The 18200-nt window shown below is 43.6% G+C and overlaps 1 protein-coding gene across 1 annotated transcript in view; it reads left to right on the top strand.

Moving 5' to 3' along the window:
- The window catches only part of LOC116666098, a 30435-nt gene extending 16575 nt beyond the window's left edge, over positions 1-13860 (top strand). The window contains exons 4-5 of the mRNA XM_032488197.1: positions 9524-9700; positions 13856-13860. Of these exons, the coding sequence (XP_032344088.1) occupies positions 9524-9700; positions 13856-13860 (182 nt within the window). The remainder of the gene's footprint in view (positions 1-9523; positions 9701-13855) is intronic.
- Positions 13861-18200: the final 4340 nt, after the last annotated feature.

The following is an 18200-nucleotide window of genomic DNA, read 5'->3' as shown; positions in this document are numbered from 1 at the left end:
GAAGAGGGCCCGGAAGGAAGTCAAATCGCATAAAGTTAATGGAAGATGTACAGACTCTGCTGTTGAGGGCCCAGGGCTGCTGCAGATCCAGAACCAACCTCCAGGTGCTGTGTTTCCCCGATGCCAGCCTGCGTGGCTTCCCTGGGTCCCTGTGTCCAGGGATCTGCCAAGAAGCCCCCATGACCAGAGGAAGCATTGGTCAGTCTCGGGTACATGCAAACAAAAGCTGTTACTAGCCTAACTGACTTCCTAGAGACCTGGAGAATGAGGATTGGTGGAATGGTGGCGTGCGCATGCACACACATACATCTATGTGTACCTGCGTGTATCTTACTTTAGATGGATTTGCAGGCTTGGTTGCGATATGGAAGTTCTGTGAGTGTGGAGCGGCAGGGCTGTGGGCTGATCAACCAGGGAAGCAGAGCCTCCTGTCCTGGGTAGTCCAGTTGAAAGAACTAATGGGTCATGGCAGTAGAAACTGCTAATTTTAGTTTCCTTCAGGATGTAGATGTCATTTAAACTCAAACTATTTCCCAATGCTTGTGCCCATAAAAATGATTTATTGGAGAATACTAATGCTGTTCTCTGTGTCCGACGTGGGCAGCGTGATTCTGTCCCAGAGCAGAGGACATGTGGCCAGAAGGGCAGCAACTCAGTGCTGTCCCCAGAGGACATCTCTAGCCAATATTTATCTTGTCCGCCCTGAGACCCTCCACTGTGGCCAGCTCTTCCTCATTGTAATTCTTCAAATGCCTTTAACATGTGTCATCTCTACATAGCCTTTTGGTACCCATCACTTATAATTTGTTTATTGCCCTTAAGGGTTTGTGTTTGTGTTGGAGGTTTATTGTTGCCTTTGCTTCCTTGAAGCCTGGATCCAGGGTCAGGAGTCCTTGCCTTGGCATCTTTGTGCTGTGCGACCTTTGGCAAGCCAGGAACATCTCTGAACTGTGAAGTGGGAACAACAGTCTCCCACCAGGCTATCTTAAAGGGACAGGGATCAAATGCCAATGTTTGAGAAACCTTTAAAAACCCTGATTTATGGTATTAAGTGAGGAATTGATATTATTTTCTTCTTGTAAGGACTATGCTTTATAGTTTTTAATGGCTCTCTCACAACCCAACTCTAGCAAAATTAGCACACTGATGAGCAGATAGGAGGAACTCAGTAAATAATTGTTGAATGTGATCATCGTTGTTTTCATCTTCACAGATTCCCTATTATCCCTATCTGATTCTGCACAGAGAACTCACCCTCCTTGCATTCTGACAGAGAAGCATGGACACACACATGACCATGGGAAGGCATCAGAAAGCTACATAACTTTCCAGCAGAAAATAAACATCAGCTACACATAAAGGTTAAGTGCAGTTGAGACATTAGAAAAAGCGATGAGTGAATAACTGAGGTGAGAAAGTAGCTTGTGGGAACAGCTGTAAGATACTGATTGAGGCGGGGTGGAGCAGGGGAAACTGCTCTTAAGTGATTAATCTAAGAAGACCTTCCAGAGGAAGTAGGTTTTCAGGAGCAAGTAGACTGGAGGAAGGGCTGGGTTCAGTGAAGAGGTGGCCAGGGAACATTCCAGGTACAGGAGTGTCACTTCTGTGGCTGAGCTGCTGAGATAGCCTCACAGTGGATCAGTCCTTTCGACAGCTTGGTGTGGCTAGAGGTGTGTGTGCGTGTGCCTGTGCGTGTGTGTGTGTGTATGGTAGAGTAGGAGGAGGGCAAGGGACAGACAGTGAGGGTAGGAGAAAGGAAAGGAGGAGGCGGGTGAGATGAAGAATATAGGAGGTTGATAAGCTGTAGGTGTAAGATGTTTCAGAGGAACCCCGTAAAGAGATTTCTTTATACTATATCCAATAAAGATGTCCCAGCTCATGTGTTTGAATTCAGGACTTGGACTTGGAGCCAGACTAAAATCAAGGGAAGGGATAAAGTTAGGGGTGAGGGCAGAGTAAAGAACTCAGGTCCTGAGATCCACAGGGTAATGTGCAGACCTAACCAGAATTTACTGAGACTTGGCCGGTTGGCCTGGCCTCTTTCCTTTGAAGGTTTATGGTTGGAACTGGGCTTTCGTTTACTTGCTGCTCATGGTGGAGAACCATTGTTGAAACCCCCAAGTTCCCATGTGGTCTAGGCTTCGGGAGGGAGCGATGTGGTATGACTTCTGAATGTGCACGTCCCCTTGAAGTGAGGAGGAGGACAGGGCTTCCCTCTGCCCAGGCCAACAATCAGACATGATCTCATCACGGCCACTCCCTGGAGGGAGGTGGAAGGCACAGGACTATTTCATCCCCCTTCTAGATGGAGAAACCGAGGCCCTGAGCAGTGAGAGGAGCCTCATAAAGATGAGGTAGTGAGCGAGCCACAGAGCTGAGGGGAAATTGGGCTTCGGCTCAGACTGGCTGCAGTCCAGCACAGTTAATGGGTGTGGGTGTGCCTGTTCCTCTCCCGTCCTCCTAAATCTTCAGCAAGGACATCAGAGATGATGTAGTTTAAAAACAGACCCTGTTTCCTGAGAAAGAATGCGTGGCATTGGGAGAATTATGTAATCTTTATAATTCCAATGTCCTTATCTGTAAACAGGGAATAATGATAATTCCTACCTCATACCACAGTTGTGATGGGTCATTGAGGTCAGTAATGTGTCTAAATCTCAGGATCCAATTTCTGACCCCTCGCTGGACATGTGAGCCACCTGAACACAATGCCCATTTGGTGGAGATTGTGTCCATCTGCCCTGAGCCTACTCTTGGGCACCCAGTTCAGTGGTGGGAGCCATAAGCCAGTCAGCTTGGACAGCAGCTAACCTAATGTGGGTCTGTATCCTGTTAGATTTACTTTCCTGGTTATGTTGTCACAGTGGGGGAGGGAGCTAGCTTTGAGTGCCTGCTATGTGCTGGGCAATTTTCTAGGTGCTCTACAGAAATGATTTTATTGAATTCTTATCACAGTCCTGTGAGGGGTATTATTAAACCAAGGGTTTGCATCCCTCAATGATTTTTTTACCTGGGCAGTCCTGGATGCTGAGTCGTAGAAGGAAAGGAAAGACTGATATTTTCAGAATCCAAACTGAAGAGGCCGTAGAGCTGAGTGTCTGTAAGACCACAATCCTCCCAGCTCCGTATACTCCTCAACTCACTGCAAAAGTCGTAGTCGTGGCACCCATTGGAGGAGGTTGGCCACCCCCTTCTGGAGTTCTTTTCTGGTCCTTCCACTTTAGTCTTTCCTCTTAGTCCCTCAGTGGGCAGCTCTTCTTCTGCCTGCCCCGTACAAATTAGCTTTCCCAAAGGGCGCCCTGCGCTTTTTTTCTCTCTTCATGTTGACTGCTAACCTTAAGAGACATTTTCCTTTCTAGTGCCATAGATTGTTCTGAACCCCCCAGTTAGTTCCCAGAGCTCCAGACTAAACAGTCAACTAACAGTTACCTCCTAGGATTTCCTCTTGTTGTCCTGCAGGAACATCTGATTCTACATGCTCGGAATTGAACTCACCACTCCTTCTCTTAGTTTCTGGTTTGATGGATGACTGCCGTCAGGCCAGCCTCCCAAGCCTGGGGCTGGGAATTAGTCTGGACTCCTCTATTTCCTTTCCCCCCACACTCAACCTGTCACCCAGGCGTATAGACCCTTTTGCCTTCACATTTCTTCCTCTTTGCCATCTTGATCCTTAATTTAGACCCTCGTTTTTTTTTTTTTTTTTTTTTCTTGCAGTTCAGCTTCTGTTCCCTTGGCCAGAGAAATCCTTTTAAGTCTGTAAAACTGATTTATGCCTCTGGCTTCTGTCTCCTTCAGGATGACGGCCAAACCCTCTATGATCTGACCCAGTTTACCTCTCTCCAGCTTCCTCTCTGGCCATACTCCCGCCTTCTCTCTTTCTCCCAGGTGGGACAGGAACACTTCCCGTTTGTGCTATTCTGTCTGGAAGACCTGTCTCCCACTTACCTGTCTGGCAAACATCTCAGCTCCAGGGCCACCTCTTTTGGGAAGACCCTCCTGACCCACCACTTCTGCCCCTGTATGCCCAGGGTCCCAGACATACATCCACCACGACTCGTGGGACTTCTTCAACCAAGTTGAAACCTTCCTGAGAGAGCGACCATGTCTTACTCACACGCCTCCCTAGTGTCCATCGTGGTGTTTAGCACGGAGTGGGAAATTAGCCAATATTTGTTGAATGAGTGACTTAACGGGACCTTGAAATCCATGCTGCGCTACGCAGACGTAAGGGGCGGCGAGCGCTTGTTCCTGCCGCTAGAGGGCACCCTCGCCGTGTGCTTCACTGGAGGCTGAGCGAATAGGGCTCCGGCTCAGACCTCGTCACACTGGGAGCTGCACTCCGCACCAGGCTGAGTGCGCTGGGCTGTTCCCTTACCAGGCTTCTGTCCTTTATCTGTCTCATTACCTTTCCCTCTCCTTATGCTCCCGCTGGGCGTACACAGCCTCCCACTGTGGCAAATCCAGACCTTTCCTCACTTCCTTTAGCAGGAGCCAGAAAATCTTAACTTGAGCTAAGACACTAATTAATAACAAGTTTCAAGGATATCATCTTCCTAGTGACACAACTGCATCTTAAGAACTGCTCTTAATGCCTAGAGTAACATGTTACGTGTGGAGGTGGTGGGCGTATTTTGGTGGGAGGGGTGGGGCTGCCCTCAGAGCCTCTCACATCACACCACACGGCGGTGGCCTGCCTGTGAGTGCTCAGCCCCGGCTGGCCTGGTAAGGTGCACATCCGTCAGCAGGCCGCTTGCATCACACCTTATGTACAGCTTGTGTCGGCCACCTCTGAAAGTGTGCCCAGTTTTGAACTGGGCTGTACTTTTATAGAAAATGTTGTAAAAGTAATGCGTTCTTTGGCCTCATTAATAAAGTTTCCTGTTCATAGAAAGTTCCGTAGTGCTCTGTGTTGTGAAACAACACTTGAATTATTGTGTTCAGTTATGAGCAGCTCTTTTGAAAGACAATAGGAATTATCCAAGGATAATAACAAAAGGAGGTGGCCAGAATGGTGGAGGTTCTGGGAACCGTGCCATTGGAGGGTCACATGAAGAAATGAGGGGTGTGTAGACCGGAGAGGAAGGTGCTTCTGCTTCCACCAACATTTACTAGAAGAATAAAAAAAATATGTTTTCAATATCAAGGAAGGTCCTGGGCCTTGTTTTGTACTGCAGAATCTGGGGAGTAGGGTAAAGGAGAAAACAAGAGAAAATTTAAAGAGCTAGAGAGACTAAGATTATCTGCAATAGCAGTAGAATCCGAGAGCAAGTGGAGGTGGGGCCCTGTGGAAGGACATTGCAGTCTGCTTGCAGGCTTGATTGGGAATGGTTAAAAGAGGAAGAGTTTGGGGGATCTCTGCATTGAGTAGGGGATCAAAAGAGAAATATGGGGAAAGAGGATTGTGAGGAGTTGTCTGTGGTTTATTATTTGATTGCCTTTTAATAATCTTTGAGAAATCCCAGGACATTTTTGAATTGCACCTTCACCTTTTCTTAGGTTGTTGGACTATTTAACCTGAATGAGATGTTACTGAGACAAGAGCACGAAAACTCTGGGATCATGTGAGTTCAATGAGGAAGCATTTTCTAATAACCAGTCAAGAATAGGACAGGCCCCCTCATGTGGTGGTGAGCCCCACTGGATTTGGATGGGCAGTGGTCGGGGGTGCTGTGCAGAGGTGCTCTGTCCTGGTGGAAGTTTGTAGTGGCTTCAAGGATTCTTTTCAATTCTGAGTCTATAACTTGACGCAAATGACATTGCTGGGCAAGTTGCCCACCTTCTTACCTGTCCTCCCGCAGTCTGACGTGGAGTTCATGAAACGATGGGAACATACAAGGATGTGATGAGCCTCCAGCCTATGCTGGACGGTCCTCTCTTGGCAGCTAATTTAGCTCTAGGAGACCCTGGTTCCCAAATACACCATCGAGGGGCCATCCTGTATTAACATGCACACAGTCAGAACAGTTAATAAAAATGCCAGTGGCCAGCGCCGCAAATATCTGCTGCAGACGATCTGTGTCCAGGTCCAGGCTGGGGGCTGGGGTACAAGGTCACGGAGGCGCAGTCCTGTTCTGGAGGAGTTCATCTTCTCTGGGGGAGAGTCACATCAGTCAGTGGCCTCTCCAGTATCCCAGGCATGGGTAGAAGTATGCACGAGGAGGGGTGATGGGAGATGAGGGAAAGCTTTACTAAGGGAGGTCATTCTGGTGCAAGTTTTAAAGGGTGAATAAGGGTTTGCCAAGTGAGCAAGGGGAGACATTCCAGGCAGACAAAACCCCATGGGCCAAAGGAGCAGATACATGAGGCTACATGATATGTTAGGGGAATTGGGGCAAGGGAGATGGTGGCATGGCCGGAGCCTGAATGTCTAGTTATAAAGTTTGTGATATGAGACCTCAGAGTTAAGAAGGTATTTCTCTTCCACATGGAGGACAAAGCTTTAGCTTTATTCTACAGGGACTGTGGGTCCCAGAAGCATTTAAACCCTTTCATTTTTTGGTGAGCAAATGGAGGCTAGATTGGAGGGGTGTGACCGAGTGTGTACACGTGGATGCACGTGTATGGATGTGCATGGTTAGATGAAGTTTATCCAAAGCCCAAGCGTGGGTGGGGGCTTCCCCAGTGGACAGCCTCACAGTCTGCTTCTAAACCATGCTTCTATCTTCAGATTGTTTCACTCGCCTCTTGTGGAATAAAAAAGTCATTCAGCTCAGTTCTCTCATTTGACAGAAGAGGAAACTGAGACCCTGAGCAGGTTAGTCCCTGGCCCAAGGTCACACAGCCAAGAATGGCAAACTCCTTGGTTCTTGGCTCCTGATCCAGTGTTCTCTTCATGATGTCATTCTGCCTTCTGAGAAACTCCAATATCCACAGGGCAGAGTTGGAGCTCTGAAGGATGGTAAATAAAGCTTTGGCAAGCTAGGCACAGCTGTCTTTCCTCCCAGGCTAGGTCCCCAGCACATGCAATGTCTAAGGACACCTCTCTGCTTCACTTAAAAAGGTTCTAATTCTCTTCTTCCTAAAGAACTCGTACTCCTTCTTTAAGGTCCAGGCAAATGTCATCTCTCATCTGAAGGAGTCTGTTACTTCAAGAACCCCTTTGGGAAGAACCAATCATGTTTCCTCTCTGTTTGCACAGCATCTAATATGGCAGGTTTACAAGCTCCTGCCCCACGAGTCTTCAGGCTCCTTGAAGGAAGACACCATTGCTGTCTGGGTTCTGGTTGTAGTTTCAGTGCCTAGCATGGTACCTGGCACAGAGTAGATGTTCACAGAATGTTTGTTGAATGACTAAATTGATGAATGTGTGCATCAAGAATCTGACCCTGAATCCTTCTGTGTGGCTTTTATGAGGCTCTCAGGGATCTAACAAAGCACATGGTTTTCTTGTGTTATAGTGGCTGATGTCAGTGTTCTAAATAGAAATATATTAGGGCTGGAAAGTTTTCTATGTGTTTCTTTTTCCTAAAGCAAAGTAAAGGTGGTGACTCTAGGTTCATTGTTCCTTAGTAATTTCTCTGTATTACGTTGACCCCAGGAAACTAATTTCCCTTGGATACTTTCAGCCTGGAAGATTTCTTCTTCTTCTTCTTCTCCTTCTTCTTCATCTTTTTTTTTTTTTTTTTTTTTTAGCTACTAAGAGCTGAAGCTGTTCTTACAGTTTGTTTATTTTGGGTCTTTTGGGAAGAAAAATTCTCTTGCCTTTTTTCTTTTTTAAATTTCTTCCTTCTCCCTCTCAAATTCCATGCTTGTTTAATCTTGTTTAAACAATTAGATTCACCTTCAGGAAGTCAAAAATGGAGCCTCTTTGGGGAGGGGGCTGTGGGCCAGCACTCTTGCCCAGCCAGCTTTTCTTCTGTCTTCAAGAGGAGCCTTTCTTACTTGTGCTTTTCTGCCAACTGATCAACACCTTGTGATGAAGCACCAGGCTGTGTGTGCATCTCCAAGGGGTTAGCTCTTTCCGGATGGAGAGTACTTGTTCTTTGTTTAAAGGAGAACGATTTACTTTTTTTTTTTTTTTTTTTTTGCATTTGATTAAAATTCCTGGGCCTGGTTCAGGGAAAGCTGTGAGAGGGTGACCCTGGGGCCAGGGTGGGCTGTAAGAGAGAGCTTTGGGCTCTCTTTTGGGGGAATATTGGGGTTTGGCCCCGGCAGGAGGTGGTAGGTGTGCGGATACGTTTGGTGGTAGGTGTGCGGATACCTTTTCTCTCTCTGGCTTTATTTTCACCTGCACCTCGGGCCCCTGGGGCTTTCTGGGGGCTGTTTGTGGCTGTTGTCAGCTGGTGGCTCCGGACAGGAGCTCACACACAGCCTCAAAGCCAAGTTGTGTAAAGCAGGGACAGACACGTCTTCATGGGGCTCAGGGAGGTCCAAGGGTATAGAAGCTGTGGAGTAACAGCCCCCTGGGAAGCTGAAATTCAGAAAGTGATCAGGAGGAGTGGCATTTGTGGATCACCTTGAAGGGTGCGGAATTGAGCGAAGTATGTTTAAAATGTATTCTCCTTTAGTCCTGGAAATAGCAATCACTGATTGTACCAAGTGCCTACCTCATACCAGGCACATCTCATACGTGATCATGTTTAGACCTCAGAATGTTCCCCCATAGGGTGCTTACTATTTTTCCATTTTACTCATGTGGAAACTGAAGCTTGGAGAGGTCAGGTGAGTTCAAGAAATTCCCCAGGGGTGGGAACCACACCTGACTTAAAATCCCCTTCCACACTGCCTTGCTATGGTCTGCCTAGGCGGGGGGCTGGGGCCTGAGAATCAGGGGGCTTTTTTTCAGAATGCCATGAAATACCATCTAGTGAATTCCCTCAAATGAGAAAGGAACAATTTCCCCAGCAAACAAGTGATTGTCTTAACCACAAACATAAGCAGCCCAGGCCAGGAGAAAACAAACTGTTAAAGGATGTGTGAGTGTTTGCTTCTGAATTTTCTCATTAATAGTTTTCTACTCATTCATTTATTTTGTCTTATGGTATCTCTGGCTAACAGGCAAGTGGTAACAGGCACCAGGGGCGGAACAAAAATTTATGGGAGAAATGCCTACAAATTGAGAAAAGGCTATATGTTCACATTTTTTAGTGCATGAAGACAGCTGCTAATATTTGATTTAAGCAGTGTACGCCCTCCCTCAACCCCCAGGCATGCTTCTAGAACACCAGTCTGCAAAGAAGCATTGATTTTGAGCCACACTGGGTAAGGATGGTGGACGTATGTGTGTGCGGGGGAGGGCTTGTCCCAAAGTATGGAGTTCTTTGAGCTCTGGCAGACGTCGTTTACCATTTTACAGACAGACAACTCACCTTCCATGTCCTGTTTGCTTAGGTCACCATCAGAATGATTGGAAATGTGCGAGCACACTGGTGGGCCTAAGAACTTGACCTGAGTGTGCTAGAGCAGGGGTGGGAGTGGGGAAGGTGTACCTGCTTGGAATTTTAGAAACAATTGGGGCTAATGCCATCAGTGGGCCACTGCCCTCCACAAATCACCTAGTTGATTATCCTCTTCTTTCCACCAGGCATGGACTCACAGACCATCATTTTCCCCACCTTACAAACATTCTCCACGAAAGAGAACAAGGGCTCTCTGGAGCATCTTCCCCTCATCATTCCTCACTGGGGCCTGAAGGTGCAGGCACTACAGATCCCCACCCTGTTCAGAAGGATCAGCGCCATCTCTGCTTTCGCCGCACCAGGTAACTGTTACTGTTCTGCACGAGGTCAGCTCTATTAACAAAGTCTCCCTCTGGATGGTAAGAACGGGTGGATGGGTTGGGTTGGGGAATAACAGCAAGGCTACAACAATGCCAGTATATTTCCCCAACTCACCTCTATTCCTGGTCTCTGCAGTGAACAGGGACTGGGCTCCAGATGATAAGATACTAATGAAATGATTATGCTGCACTTTGCACTTGTTAAAAAAAAAATGTCAAATAACAACAACAATAGTAGTAACATGATTTTGAGTTGGGGCTGAGGTCTCACAATTTCAGAGATGGAGCGCATATGGAATACATTCATGGCCCCATAAACTGACTGGGTTCAGATGAGAAACATTTGTCAGCAAAGTTCCCATTACTGGGTGTGGTGGAGTCTGGCCTGGGCTCTTGCTAGAGGGGCTGCCTTAGGAGACAAGATGCTATTGTTAGTTGTGGTAGTGGGAAGTGTTCTGCAGGGAATTCGCCTCATCTCCAAGCCAAGGAATGGGTGAAATGGATTAAACTGTCCATTTCAATCTGTTGTACAGAAGGTGTGATGGCTCAAACAGGAAATGCTAAGCACACAGGAAGAGACCTGCTCAAGTCATAGGCCGTGAGAATTTCAGATTTCAAGTTCATCCTCATAAGGCCCTCACTATTCTGGTGCCAGTAATGGGATGTTATTGCAGGTTTGGGGAATCTAGAAGACCGTGGATGATGAGTTCCAACATGCTGATGGTTGTTTGTGGTACCCTGCGGTGCTGCTGGGGTAGGGCGTGCAAAGCCCCTGCCCTTGCAGTCTTTGGGCTGGGCACCCCTTTCATGATAAGATAAACCGCTGTATGACTACATTTTTGTTCTGGTAAAGAGGAAGCCAAAGGTTTTCCCAGAGGATTCTGTCCTTCAAGTTTCCTGCTCTTCTGTGGTTTGGCTTCCCAACTTGGGTGGCCTTAGTGGTCTGCTGTTTTTATCTAGTTTCCTTGCTGCTATTTTGATTATCGTTGCCACCAGTCGCTGTTACATGTTCTAGTGGAAATTTTACAAATATTTAAAATGAGATTGAGTTAAAGGTTTATCAAATAGAGATCTTTGCCACATTTAAGGAGCAGTTCAAACACATGTGGAATATTTACAAAGCCAAAGTCTATTCTAAGCAGGTTTCTCCTTTGTAATGTGAATCAGTCTTTAAAGTTTTGTTTTCTAAAACTCAGTTTTTGTTGGAATTTATCAGGGGTAGGGGTAGGTGAGAGAGCTTCAAGGAGCTTCAATACCCAAGGAGCTTCAAGGGTACTGGGAGTGGAGTCTGAGAGAGGAGGTGACAATGGGGAAACGGGCCACTAATGGAGGGGAGATGTTCAGATGAATGATGTAGCAACCATCAGCATGTCAGAAACTAATTATTGTCAAGTGCCTGCGTGTGCCACTGATAGAAACACGGGGATGACTGAGCTGCCCACATCTAGGAACCAAGACAGATAAGCTGGTGTTTCTCATCTTATCAAAACAGGAGGGCTCTCTGGAGGAGGCTGGGCATTTGGAATGATGGGTAGGAAGAATGCTGGCTGAGCAAAAGGACAAGGGCTGGCCTTGCCCCTGGGGTAGACTGTGTGGACTGCTGGTCTTGTTTTATTCACTTTTTCTAATTTTAATATCTTTGCCAGTCCTTGGTCTAGTTCAAATATCCCAAAGTAGCCCAGAATTTTAGCAGAGATCCATGTTAACTTCTAGCAAGGCAAGCTCTGCCTATGGAGCTTAAGCCATCCCCTCTCTGCAGACTCTGACCTTGACTCCTGCCTGAGTCCACCTTCGCCTTTTCACCCTGCTTGTTGGACTTCTCCAAATGTTTCCAATGGTACTTCACATTTGAAAAGTGTAAAATATAATTTTCTCGTCTTTCCTCTCTTTTTTCATCTCCTGACATTCAGTTTTACTCTGAAGTACATTCCACATTTTTCCCTATGATTTTCATTTCTATCACCACCACCACAATCCTCTTTTCAGATGAAATTTCATCATGACTAGTGTACTAGCATGGCCGTATTTCCCATTACCCTGCCCCCATAATCTCTCTTTTCTCATGTGCTGATGCTAAAGATGCCTCCCATATATAGTCCAGCTTAATAAATATTGACTGAGTGCTTAATATATGCACAAGGCCTGGCACTTACAGACTACAATAAATATGCCCTGAATTATACTAAACTGAAATACTTTTAAGATGCATACAATCTCCTTCAAGAAGACAAAGTCTTTAAACAGAAACAGCTGAACAAAAGGGAGGAAAGATTTATATAAAAGAAGGGGTTGGAGAAGAGCTTCTAGGCAATATGAGTAGTGGACTATGTACTGAAGGAAGATCCAGGAGCCAGTGCTGGTCAGTGTTAGACTTGCAATCAAGTGCAATTCTGTACTTTCTAACTACAAGGCCATATGAGCATTAACTAACTCTGGACTTTCCAGGGTGATAATTTAAAACTGTGTCATCACCAGGGTCCCTTCTAGGGGACAGTTCTTTGATCATTTTGTTGACTTTTGGTCATTTTCCAGCTCTGCCCAAGAACTTGGGGATGCGATGTTGACTGATTATTTAGTTCTGAAATAAGTAACTCAGTAACTTATTTGTAAGCATGCGTCCTTGAGGCAGTTAACACCACAACAGGCCTGCCAATTTACGTTGAGCCAACAGACAGAGGCACATGAGTGATGTGCTCCTGGAGGACTTTCATCTGCATCATTCTTCTTCCTAGTTTGGAACAATGCTGATGATTGTGGCTGTCCACCAGGATGGGTATGTCTGCAGGTTCCTCACCTGGTGTAGGACTTAGCCACCACCCCCTGCTCCTGTGAGAGTTCACCTTACTCCTTACAGTCTTAGCCCAAAGTCCCACTATAGTCCTTGTTTACGATGATCTGAGCGGCACTTCAGGAGACCAAGGTACTACCCCATGCTGGACCATCAGGTAAAGCCTGCCTGGCACCTCGGATAGTTAAGGTCATTAAACCGTGTGGGATGCAGGGAGGCTTCTTTTACTCTGAACACAGGCTTCTGAAAGTCTGATTACAGATTATGTATTAACTCAAATGTTAAAATCTCAGGAGAGAAATTATGAGATCTAAACAACTCCATCTTTAAATATTACTTAGCATTTGTTTTTCCAATTGGCTACTGTGGAGAACATGGCCTAATTTCCCTGGCGTATTAAATGCCAAAATGTTAGCTCTGAGGGGCAGCACTGTGGTCCTGGGAATGATCTCAGGAAAAATTTATCATATATCTTTTAATTCTTCTCAAATCTGAGAAGGCTTATTGTCATAAAGGATAATAAATTTGGTCAGCCTAACAAGTCTAGGAAAAGATTAATTTGAGTCCAAGGATAAAATTAATAAAAGGAAATCTTTTGCCAAATGCATTCTTTGCTCTTCTAGCCAAGCCAGTTTGCTCTTGGTATCCTTTCTGTCTGTGCAACTTTTTATTCCTTTGCCTCTGTCAGGGTTTGACTCTTCCCTATCATGACCTTCACCCTCTCTCTCTTTGAACTGTGTTACTGGAGTCCTCCCAAACTCATTCCTTCTAGAAGTCTTCCATTATCAAGTCATCCAATCGGAGGATCACAGAGTTGTGTGATAGTAGGCAAGACTCTTAACCCCTGTGTCTCATTATTTTTTTAATCTTTGAAATGAGTTGATAGAATATTAAGGATCTGTCTAGCTCTAAGAGCTGTGGTGTAAGATGTGAAAGCCTGTGTGCATTTGCCTTCTTTGTAAGAACTAGATTGCAGACCTAGATAAGAAGGAGAACAGTGAGAAATCTGTGTTTCTGTTTGAATAGAAATAAACATAGAAAAAATTTCATCCCTCTCTGCAAAGCTGATTTTCCTCCTCTTCAGATTAGTGTTATCTCCACTCTTCCTGACATCCACTCTGTAGGGACAGGCTCATTTTTGAGACTTCCTGCTCTTTTAGGGCTCCGTCTTATTTAAGGTCATCATAGTCTCAGTCCTATTATTAGGTTGAACCACATGATATTGCCTTTTATTTTTTGTACATCAAAAAATAGCCCAATACTGGCAATTTCATATGTTCAACCTAATGCAAAAGCCTTTGTGGAAGCTGTTCCCTCAGTCTTGCCACTCCTGTCTCTCCTCCCCCCAGCATAACCCTTTGACTGGCTGACAAACCTCTGCTCCTCTTTCAAGGCTTTGTTCAGGCATGAGCTTTATCTCTGCAGCTTTCCTGGATCGCCTAGGCTCTCACAGTACTTCCCTTGTGCTCTATGGGGTCAGGGTACCAGTGAGAAATAGATGGCATGTTCAAGTGGGGAAATCAAGGAAAGCCTAATGAGGGTACCATTTATAAAGTTGTGGGAGAGTGAAGGGAAGCCAGAAAGGACGCTGAAGCACCTGGGGCTGGGGACAGCCAGGAGCCATTACAACCCTGGCCTGAAGAAATGGGGGAAGGAGGGATTGCTGCAGCCCAGAGAGAGCCACGGGGGAACCCAGCTTGGAGATGTGGTCCTCAGCAGAGACATGCAGCTACTTCAACTGTACGCCAGCGGGGAGGAAGCCAAGAATAAATAAATACCTAGTCCTTTCTTTCTTCCTGTTGGACCATCTCTGCTTCTGCCTCCCATTTGCCAAACCCAGTCAGAAGCCAGAAGCCAGAAGCTGTTGGGACTTGTTGTGAGCTTCTTGGGGCAAAGGGCAGGGTCGGGTGGGTCTGCTGAGGTCAGAGATGCTTCTGTGTCAGGAACTGCCTGGAGAAGAATGGGTGACCTTACTGCCAACCTTTGTTTATCATAAATTTCCATTTGCACCTTGGAGAAAAAGGAAAACCTAGCAGAATTAGACAAATTATCGTTTGTGATGGAAACAGGAACCTGGAGAATGTTTTAAGAGAGGTAATTAACATTTTTTTTTAAAGTTGGACAATATTTCAAATACAAGAAAGCACAACAATAAAGTAACGGAACCCAATATACCCATCACCAGATTTAAGTGATTGTTAATATTTTATCATATTTGTTTCAGATACTTATTTAAAGAAATAAAATATCAGAGATTCAGCTACAGCCATCTCCCCCGAGTCCCACCACCCTCCCTTTTCATAAGTAACTACTTTCCTGAAGTGTGTCCCTTCTCCATAATTCTGTTACACATCCGTACGCAACATGCCTTGTCTTGTATGCTTCAGTGTATATAAATGGTGTCCTACTGTACATATCTTTTACAACTTTTTTTTTAAAAACTTAGCTGCATATTTTTGAGATTTATCCATGTAAATTAGATGAAGTTCATTTATGGTAACAACTGCTTGTTATATGACTACTCCCTAATGTGTTCACCATGCCTGTGTTGATGGATACTGAGGTTGTTCCAGGCTTTTCCCCCTTTTCTTCTTTCTTTCTTTCTTTTTTTTTTTGCTATTACAAATAATGCTACATTAAACACCTTTGTACCTTTGCACCTGCGTTCTGTGCACCAGCACCTCTGAGATACGGAATTGGTGAGTCACAGGGAAAGTGTATCTTCCACTTTACTGGCAGTGCTGTTATCCTCCAGACTGGTTGCAACAACTTACAAAGTTGTGGATCGGAAGGCAGGGGCATGTGAGGATAGTCATAAGAGTCCGCCCTGAGTCTGGGTCTGGTGAAACAGTGAAGGACTCTGCTTCTGGGTCCTTTCCTACTATCTCTGAACTTGGGAACTGGGTCCCAAAGGGAGAGGGAGAGGAAGGTCAATGTTTGCCTATGACAGCTTGTAATTTTCCTTGGAGAGCCCTTTGGGAGAAGAAAGTCTGTTTTATGTTCTCAGGGTGAGAGGGGTGCTGTGAGAATAATCGTGAAGACTATTTTATAAGTGCTGACTACATGACAGGCATTTTTATTTAACTTCTTTTTTATTTTAAACTTTTTTTGGTTAAGAAGTACAACTCACATACAAAAAAATATAATATAAATGTGCTTAATAAATTTAAACGATGCATGTAACTGTGTAACCCCGACCCTGGTGGAGAACAACACTGTCACCACCTCTTTCACGCCGATTCCTCTGTCTCCATGCTAGAAACTCCCTCAAAGCTAAGTCATTATTTAACTTCTAAGGCTATAGTTTAGTTTTGCTTGTTTTTAAAGATTATCGAACAAGAACTATATAGTAATTTTTCTTGTGAGTCTTGTTTCTGTGGCTCATTCATGTTAAATGTACCTGGAGTTTGTAAATTTGATTGCTGTATAGTGTTACATTATATGCATACACCATAATTTATACATTTTTACTGTTGGTGGACATTTGCGCTGTCTGCAGTTTTCTTACAAAGAAAATTACTCTGAACATTCTTGCCCATGTCTCTTGGTGCCCATATGGATACATTTCTGTTGGGTTGCAGGATATGAATATCTTTAATACTTAATGTCAAACTATTTTTCAGAGTGGTGGTGCCAATTGATGTAACCACCAGTAGTGTTTGCTCCAAATCCTTACCAATACTAATTATTTTTAGTTTTTTAAATTTTAGCCAGGTTGTAGAAATGTAGAGCTACTTATCTCACTGTGGTTTTAGTTTGCATTTTTTTTTTTTTTTGATGACTAATGAGGTTAAACAACTTTTCCTACTTACTGGCCATTTAGGTATTATCCTTTGTAAAGAGCCTGTTCAAATCCCTTTCACATTTTTCTAGCGAGCTGTATTCTTTTTTCTTTTTGATTTATAGGAATTCTTTATATTTTCTGAATGCAAGCCCTTTGTTAATTACATAAATTGCCAATACCTGATTCTATTTTGACTTTGTACTCTTAGTACACTTTGTTCTCTTCATTGTGTCTTTTGGTGAGCAGTTTCTTAATTTTAATGTATTGCATTTTATCAATCTTTTTCTTTATATTTAATGCATTTTTAACTCCTGTTTAAGAAATATATCCTTTCTCACAGTCATGAAAATATTCATATATGTTTAGAATCTTCATTTTGCCTTTATTTTTATATTTATTTATTTTGCTGCATTCTTCTTGGAACTGATTTTTGTGTATAGTGTGAGATAAAGAGTTCAGATAAGACCTTCTTTTTTTTTCCATATGGCTATCCAAACAACTCATACCTTTTATTAAAAATATCAATCTTTTCCCATGTCTCTGTAGTTGCAATATATGTGGATTTCTGAAATTGCTCTTTTATTCAGTTGGTCTGTCTATCTTTGCACAAAAAACCACTCTCTTAATTTTTGTGGTTTTAGAATAAGTTTGATATCTGGAAAAAATATTCTCCCTCTTTGCTTTTGTCAAGAGTGTCTTGGCTATCTTTGGCCTTGGGGTTTTCTTACATATTTTAGAATTAGATTGTTAAATTCCACCAAAAAAAAAGAAGTCTACTGGAATTTTTATTTGAACTGTATTGAATTTACAGATTGTTTCAGAGAATTGATAACTTTACAATATTGGTTCTTCCAAGTCATGAACATAGAATAGCCTTCCATTCAATTAGGTCTTCTTCAATTTATCTCAATTTTTTTTCTCTGTGAAACATTTATACATTTTTCATTAGAATAATTTCTAGGTATCTGATATTTTTAATAGTTTTGTAAATGATTTCTCTCTTTTAAATTGAGGTTTAATTTATAAACATTAAAATGTATAGATCTTAAGTATACAGTTAGATTCTGACAATTGTATATACCTGTATAACCAAGATATAGAATTTTTCTATCACCCATGAAAGATCCCTTTTCTCCTTTTGAGTCAATCTCTGTTCCCTCCCTGACCAGAGGTAACTACCATTCTACTGTTCTGATTTCTTTCACCATAGATTAGTTTTGCCTGTTCAAAATGTCAAATAAATGGAATAACACAGTTATACTCTGTTGTACCTGGATTCTCTAACTCAGCATGTCTTTTGAGGGTCATCTGTATTGTTTTGTGTACCAGTGGCTCTCTCTTTTATATTAGTATTGAGTTGAATCAACATGCCACAATTTGATTTTCCATTTTCCTGTTGATTGCAATTTGGGCTGTTTTTAGTTTTGGGTTATTATGCATAAAGCTGCTCTGAACATTCTTGTATAAGGCTTTGTGTGAACACATGTTTTCATTTCTCTTGGGGAAATACCTAGAAGTGGAATGGCTGAGTCACTGGGGAGGTGCGTATTTACCCTTATGAGAAACTACCAGACTTAGGTCCAAAATGGATGTCCCAACTACAGTGTTTGACATTCCACTTGGCTACACATCCTCACCAATACTTGGTATTGCCATTCCTTTAAACTTTGGTCATTCCAGTGGGTATACTGGTATCTTATTATGGTTTTAATTTTGTTTCTCTGATGATTAATGATCTTTAGCATCTTTTTATGTACTTAACTGTTTATGTATAACATCATTTGTCAAGTACCTGTTCAAGTTTCTTGCCCATTTAAAGACAAATGGATTATATTTTTATTTTTGAATTGCAAGTGTGTTGAAAGTACATTCTTATATATTCTTTATATAAATCCTTTGTCAGATGTAGG

Source organism: Camelus ferus, chromosome 9, assembly GCF_009834535.1.
Source record: "Camelus ferus isolate YT-003-E chromosome 9, BCGSAC_Cfer_1.0, whole genome shotgun sequence".
In the NCBI taxonomy this organism is placed as follows: Eukaryota; Metazoa; Chordata; class Mammalia; order Artiodactyla; family Camelidae; genus Camelus; species Camelus ferus.
Note: the sequence above shows the minus strand (reverse complement) of the source record. Positions and strands in the feature narration are given on the sequence as shown.